General features: G+C 36.9%; 1 protein-coding gene across 3 annotated transcripts in view; it reads left to right on the forward strand.

Moving 5' to 3' along the window:
- Nucleotides 1-8,170, forward strand: part of LOC107045956 (proton channel OtopLc) — a 51,991-nt gene that overhangs the window by 42,697 nt on the left and 1,124 nt on the right. Inside the window, exons 1-2 of one of the 3 annotated variants that reach the window (XR_001461498.1) lie at nt 5,541-6,693; nt 6,925-7,968. Coding sequence is in view for 2 of the 3 variants with exons in the window: in XM_015268385.1 (XP_015123871.1) it covers nt 6,925-7,940 (1,016 nt within the window). In the remaining variant the exon portion in view is untranslated. Of the gene's footprint in view, nt 1-5,540; nt 6,694-6,924; nt 7,973-8,170 lie in introns of those variants that run through there. The other 2 variants (XM_015268385.1, XM_015268384.1) reach the window with 2 other exon arrangements.

Genomic DNA, 8,170 nt, shown 5'->3' on the forward strand with positions numbered 1-8,170 from the left:
AAAAATTCCCCCCCCCCCTCTACTTTTATTCATTAAAAAAACAATACGGAAAATGGTTTTGTTACTAATTTACGAAATACCTCCCCCCCCGCCGCCACCACCACCATCTTTATTCATTAAGAAACAAAAACAATGTGCTAAAATGGGTTTGCCATTAATTTTTCAAATTGAAAAGAAGGTAATGCATTTGCAAAATGTAAAACATGCATTTTCCACTTTCAATTTCTGCCGCCGCCGCCGCCGTCGATTTGACCGACCTAGGCGGGAAGTCGATCCTGTCACTACCTCGCGGCATTTTCCCTATAAGCCTATATACCGATACAACACACCAGCAACAATATATATTTCTTTAATTAATGAATAACAATGCAAATGACGGTGCAAATGTTAACAAATAATTAATCTATCAACTTTTACATTGTTTTTGGGTGGCATTTACCCCTTTTTAACCCCGAAAATGACTGTGTGATGTCCCGACATTGACTCTAGAGATGGCGCTATAGATCGTTTGATTAAGTCCGCGAAATTCCAATCAGGTTTGAATAATTCAAATTATTAGACGTAATCCGGAGTTGAGAATTGAGGGAGAATAGTACAATGAACAAGGGAAAGCAATAACTTTTAAGCGAGAATAAACTGTTGATGGAATTTTAGACTCGAGTGTTTGGGTCTGCGATTTGTTAGAATATTTTATAGCTCTTCAAATTCTCGTGGAGTAAACACTTTTTCTAGGTGTCAAATTTAGGGTCGAATTTATTGGACAGTTACGGTCCTCACTCGTCACGATCTCGAGTTCTGTTTGTATCAACAGTTTTACGGCCTCACGTGCGCAACACGTGTGGTGCCTTTTGTTCATTGTGTTCCCCTGGTTGAGGGCCTAGAGTCCCTCCAAGAGGAAAACCTGCGACGCAAAATACTCCCCTTTTCTCCTTTTCCGCTTCTCCGTTTTCTCTTTTCCCTTTCCTCAGGGCCTAGTTTGCGTGCGCAACTCTTAGATTAGTGGGGGTTGTTGGACCCAACCCTTGGAAGTTTTAGTTTAGGATAGTTCAGTTCCTACACAAGCCTTCTGCTTGCTGCTTCTCTCTTCAATTTGTTAAGTCCACAAGTGTTTTATTGAGTTTATTCTTTGATCGTTTAAAGTCTTGACTTTATTAAAATAAAGTGTGTTCAGTGCTCCCTAAATCATCAGTGTCCACGTTATTTCGTCTATCAACCTGCTCCACATAAATAATCCTGTCAACTATTAAATTGAATCTCGATGGAGTGCTCATCAGAGCTTTGGCGGCCAACGTTCCCGCACTCAAACCTGGCGCTTAATTTTTGAATTGGCGCTAGTGTCCTACTAGTTACATCGTTGAAACGATTGGAACGTAACAACTGCCCGGTTGGTGCCCCGTAACAACCGGGCTCAAGTTTGCCAAACGTCAAACGTCAGAATGTACGAACCCAAGCAGCACAGTTCTGGAGGGTATCTGCAAGTATACCAAAAAGGCTGTCTAATCTCTGTTCCAAAGGGTTACTTGTGTCTAGAAATTACCTAGAAGTTAACTAAAAGTTATCGTATGACTGCAAGATACCTCTTGGACCGACATTAGTCAGCCTTTTTGGTATACTTTCAGATATCTTTCGCAAGGTTTGCTACTTGGGACGGGGCTATTTGTTCGCCAGGGAATTGGAAGGTGAAAAGAAGGCAATGCCTCAAGTGCTGCTTGTCGAACGACATTTTTATTCACTATATATTTATCCCTAGGAACTTAGCCGGAAGGGGGTGATAAATAGAAAAACGAATTTATGTACTCGATTGTACATCGTTAGTACATGATTGTACATGCCATATTTTTCTTGTACATTCCCTAATTAATTAATATTAATTGTTGAAATTTTGCCATGATGCTGGCCGAAACGAAATAAAAAATTGCTTAATTAGGGCAAATAACCAGTGAAATCGATAGAACTTTATACATCACGAATTTACCTTTTTTTCGTTTGTACATTAATTTCTTAATTAACTAAATGCAGATAAACAATTTCCATACACCGCCCCCCTGTAGCGGCTCGCTACATCCACACTGAGTCGCGTATCGCACCGCTCTCATACACACACACCTGATATGAGATACACACGCACGTCCCAGGTGTCGCAATCGCTCCCGCTTGTAGTCGTGTGCAGGGTTGGGTAAAATCGGTCAGTTCTAGGGTTTTTTACTTTATACGTACAATACACGTAAACTATGTAAAAAATGTCTAAAATGTAATATACGGTTTATTACATTCAGCCGGATTTTGAGTGCACGTATTTTACGTAAAATACGTTGAAGAAAATATAAAATGTAAAAAATATCTAAAAGGTTGTGGAGATCGAATGTCACGAGGGTCACGAGGGTTACAATAAATGTCACAAGGAGATGGTCAAATTTTACGAGGGTCACAAGTGTTACAAGATGGTCAAATTTTACGAGGGTCAGGAGGGTCCCAACGTCGAACGTCGCGAGGGTCACAAGAGGATGAATTTCACGAGGGTCAAACATCACGAAGCTCACAAGGGGATGGTCAAATTTTACGAGGCTCACAAGTGAATAGTCAAATTTACGAGGGTCACATGTCACGGGGGTTACGATACGATAGTTAAACATCACGAGGGGATGGTCAAATTTGACGAAATCGACGGGGGTCACAATGGTTAAATTTTACGAGGGTCAAACGTCACGAGGGTCCCCAGAGGATAGTTAAACTTCACGAGGGTTATAAGGAGATGGTCCAATTTCATGAGGGTCACAAGGGAACGGTGAAATTTCACGAGGGTCAAACATCACGTGGGTCACAAGAGGAGGGTCAAATATCACGAAGGTCGCGAGGGTGGAGCATCACGAGGGTAACAAGGGAATAGTCCAATTTTATTTTATTATATTTTATTTTATACCCTCGTGACCCTCGTGAAATTTTACTACCCCTTTGTTACCCTCGTGAAGTTCCGGATGTTTGACCCTCGTGAAATTTTTTATAAAAACCAATTTCTTATGAAATTGGTTATAACAACGAAAACATTGGAGCAAATAGGTTAGTGGAGGTTTGAAAAATATTGATATTTCGTGTATCGATACAGACATTTTACAAAATTACTAAGCTAGCATTAGCTTAATAACAGCGTAACATAAATGCCAAAATATGCCAATTCAATTAAACATGAGAAACTAATAATTAATATGGAAACAAATTTTAAATTCGAAAAGTTTTGTCTGAGGACTTTTTTTGGCACTTACGTTATTGTACTATTAAGCTAACGATTTGTAGTTTACCCAATGTTGCTCACATTTACCTTTGGGGCGTAAAATACCTATATTATACATCGAGTAATATACATAGAGTATTATACATGCCAAAACCTCGAGTGTAATATACATGGTATTTTACGTGTAAAATACTGGATATTTTACTGCATGTATTTTACATGCCCAACCCTGGTCGTGTGGTTCTCGCCATCGGTGGATATCTCCACCTCACCTGTATATACATTCATACTACCATCTCATCCTGTACATACTCATATCACGACAATAAACTAATTACTAGTTTGCAACCGTTGCCTCACGTAGTTGATTCATTCCCTGGTGGAAATTTTGCGGTCAGATTCTGTCAAATAATGACAGAAAATTTTAAAAAATGTAAAAAAATGACAAATATTGCGATTTCTAACATAAATTTCCAGAATTTGTCATAATATGACAAATTTTGTTCGAAAATTTTCGTAAATATTTTCACAAAAAATGTCATTTTATTTTAAGTCGATAGAATATGACAAATAATGGAGTCATCTGACAAAAAATGTCATGATAAGTGAAATTATGTCAGATTCTTAATGTCATAATTTGTCATATGATGATATTTTCTGACGAGTACCTGTGCTCAAAATGTTTCCCAAAAATGTCAAAATATGATATTATCTATAAAATAATTACATAAAAAGAAAGTATGATGTCATGCTTTGACAGATTCTATCAAACACATTGTTTGAAATTAATGCTAAAAATTTAAGCGGGTTGGGGAAAAGTGATATGGAAACGGTGTCAAAATTAAGAACACGCGATTTACTAAAACCCCACTGGTGATGTGCTTTATTTGTGGTGTAAACCACGCGTCTAGAAATTTTATAAGGGTACACTGTTCGTTGAATTGTCTCAAATTAAATTCGATAATTGTCTCTACACTGCACCTGATAATTCTCTTGATAATTCACTTGATTATAATCTCAAAATGATTGATAATTGACTCGAAATTAATGGATGATTGACTCGAATAGAGACGCTACTAGGAGCGTTTACTCCGTATCTCACGGTGATGTACTTCGTGATGTACTCGATATAGCGATTGCGACAATACTGACTGTACAGAGATTGAGACGATACGATACTGAACTTGATGGGTGATTTACTTCGTGATCTGACCGTGAACCCGAAGTGTCCCGAGGTCGTTCGAGAATTTTCGTCGAGCCCGGTGCCATTAAATAAAAAACTATTGCTGTGTTTTAAACACACATTATGTCATAATTTGTTATATGATGACACTTTCCGATGAGTACCCGTGCTAAAAATGTCCTGCAAAAATGTCAAAAAATGACAGTATCTGTAAATTAATGACATAATAAGAACGTATGATGTCAAACTTTGACAGATTCTATCAAACACATTACGTCATAATTTATCATATGATGACATTTTCTGACGAGTACCCGTGCTAAAAATGTCCTCCAAAAATGTCAAAAAATGGCATTATCTGTAAATTAATGACATAATAAGAACGCATGATGTCATGCTTTGACAGATTCTATCAAACACATTATGTCATAATTTGTTATATGATGACACTTTCCGATGAGTACCCGTGCTAAAAATGTCCTGCAAAAATGTCAAAAAATGACAGTATCTGTAAATTAATCACATAATAAGAACGTATGATGTCAAACTTTGACAGATTCTATCAAACACATTATGTCATAATTTGTCATATGATGACATTTTCTGACGAGTACCCGTGCTAAAAATGTTCTCCAACAATGTCAAAAAATGACAGCATCTGTAAATTAATGACATAATAAGAACGTATGATGTCATACTTTGACAGATTCTATCAAACACATTATGTCATAATTTGTTATATGATGACATTTTCTGTAAAATAATCACATAGTAAAACATATGATGTCATACGTAGACAGATTCTGTTAGGCACAATGCATCATAATCTGTCATACAACGACATTTTCTGACAATGGTCTAGGCTGAGAATATTCTCAGAAAATCATAAAATATATCAAATGATGACATAATAAAACATTTTATGTTATATTTTCACCGATTCTGTCATAATTAATATGTCATCCTATGACATTTTCCCACAAGGATTTGGGCTGAGAATATTCCCAGAAAATGTTAAATTTTCAGAAATTTGTCAGATTATGACAGATTTTTTATTCTGTTTTTTGGCTCGTGGGAGGTTTATAGCACGAGCCGAAGGCGAGTGATATAATCCCGTAAGCCAAAAAACTCTTTTCCGCAATCATAACGTAATATACTATTTTGAAACACATGCTTGGAAAAGTTCCTTTTTAGTCCCTTCATTATGGCAGCATCCTAATGAGCGACATATATGTAACGACACCAAACTGTTTTTTTAAACTTAGATTCAACATACAATCGTTTTTCGACTGTTTCATTTTTCCCCATGTTTTATTTTGCCCCATTGTTTCATTGTGCCCCACTTTCCCTTATCAAAATGCATTCAAAGTAACTTAATTATAAAAGAAAAGACTGAAAGATACCAGTCCTTTGATGACCTAATGACATTTTTTTTCTTGAATATTCCGCAAATTCACTCTCAACCCTTAAACTGCTCACTTTTTTTTGACCCCCCTTTACTTGTACACAATTTTTTATAACGCATAATATATCTCTCATTTAGTTCTTCAAATACAAATTAATAGATTAAAAGTGTTGAATACGGGAAAAATAAAAACAAAATTCCCTCTAAATTAGTTTTTAGGATATGAGCATTTCAATCCTTATTTTTCAAGATACGAATATTTCCATGAAGCCTCTTATACTTGAGATATATACCAATTCATGATTATATTTAATGATTATATTTACAACCTCAAAATTTAAAAAAATCAATTTTAATGAAAATTTGTTTGTCGGAGATTCTTTTGACTGAATTCTGTTCCTGAAAAAATTGCAACAACAATCGCGAAAAATCCGTCAACGAAATCTTCAACAAAAAAATTTCCAGTCAAAAACGGGCTCAATCAAGGTATAGTGTCACCCTTGTGACCCTCGTGACCCTAGCGACTCCTTTTTTGTGACCCTCCCTTGTGACCATACCTTAAGTTTTGAGAACACCCCATGCATAATCGGAAGGTCCCGGATTCAAATCCCGGTCTGAACTATATACAATTTTTTCAGAAAATTTTTCTTGTAAACTAATATTGAGAATTATCCTGGTTTCCCTCCCCCCTACTCCAAAATCCTATCCAACAATATCCTGTGACTTTTGTGAAAAATACCCATAATTCAGAAGAAATAATGGAGATAGAATTTTTTCATTATTTTTTCCGTAATCCTGGAGAAAAATGGTATGGAAAACATATGTTAAATCGTGGTGTCAAAGGAATTGTAATCATGCCAGCACTATAACCTGAGGGTATATAAGGTTTTTTTTTAATAGATAGTTATATTGTGGTAGTATTCGTATATCGGCTCCATTTGACCCAGTGCGCAATTTGAAGATTAAAGTGGCTCTATCGTTTCCAAAATCGAAAGATTTTTAAACTGCAAGGAATTCCCAGGAAACTTGATTTGAAATCGTATCATTTTTTTCTCAATTTAACCCCTCTACGGAAGTCATTGATCAACAATAAATTTATTGTTTTAGGCCAAATAGCCTCCGAAACCAACTTTTCGCCTCAGCACTCTTACTATCAGCCCATTTCAGATGAGCAAATCTCCCAAGCAGTGACTCTACAAGAATGTCTCAACGCAAACACTCTTGGTCAGCTATGGATCTCCAGCATGCCTTTTCTCTATCCCTTCATCGTGCAATTCAGCCTCATAGCCGCAGCTGTGACCTTCGTAATGGGTCAAAACGTAGGAAAAAGCCGATACGGCCACAAACAGAAATTTCACAGTATGAAGGACGTAACAAGACAGACAAGGATTGGATGTGATAGTTCTTCCAAAGGTCTTTTCCTTGGTATCCTCAGCATGACTGCTGGGATTGTAGTTATACTAATTTTCCTCGTTGTGAGAGAGGATGATAATTTTCCACCGGCGACCCTCTCGTGGCTAACCACTGGCACTTTAATTGGAATTCTTGCGTTGAGCGGAATGATGACAGCCAGTGGACTTGTACAGGTCAGGCAAATGTCGATAGTCTCAAGGATTCCCCCATCACATGACAACATTTTAGCCACTCTTTCTCTCTTTGGTGTTCAACTTTACTGTATTTTCACAATCGTCGTTTGTGGCTGTGCATTAGTAAGTAAAAAAATCGAAGATCAAATTGATGGTGACACAAGAGGCAGATACGTGATGCTGTTAATTGCTTCGGTGCTTCAATTGGTTGAGTGTTTTGCGCAAAGTACACTCATTGCAGAGGCATCAAGGAGGTCTTGCATCACGCGCTATCAAATGATGACTAAACCCTCAAGACAAGTTATCACATTCTTACTGTTCAGTAATGCTGTCCTCTGGGCATTTGATACTGTAATTACGCAAAATTGGATAACGCAAGAGCTGCAGTTGAGGTTCTTCGGAGTACTAGCATGGGGCATTATATCAAGGATATGTCTGCCATTGCTCATATTTTATAGGTTTCATAGTTTTGTACTATTGCTGGAAGCGTGGAGCAAGTGTTATAGGGTACCTAGGGGACATCTCACCATCAACTGACTTCAGATGATACTCAGAAACATAAAGTGTAGGTAAATAACTTGAAGTTTTAAACTGCCCTTGCGGCACCATTGTTTATTCTCTTTTTTGTTATCATATTGAGAGTTTACACCGTAGAAGTTTTCAAATACGAACACTGTTTATTTAAAAGCACATTTTAATCCATTTGGAATAAAATAAAATAAAATGCTTCATGAATGCCGAAGATAAATATATCGTGAAATTTTTAT

Source organism: Diachasma alloeum, unplaced genomic scaffold (genome assembly GCF_001412515.2).
Source record: "Diachasma alloeum isolate Michigan unplaced genomic scaffold, Dall2.0 Dall_scaffold_01137, whole genome shotgun sequence".
NCBI classification, from domain to species: domain Eukaryota; kingdom Metazoa; phylum Arthropoda; class Insecta; order Hymenoptera; family Braconidae; genus Diachasma; species Diachasma alloeum.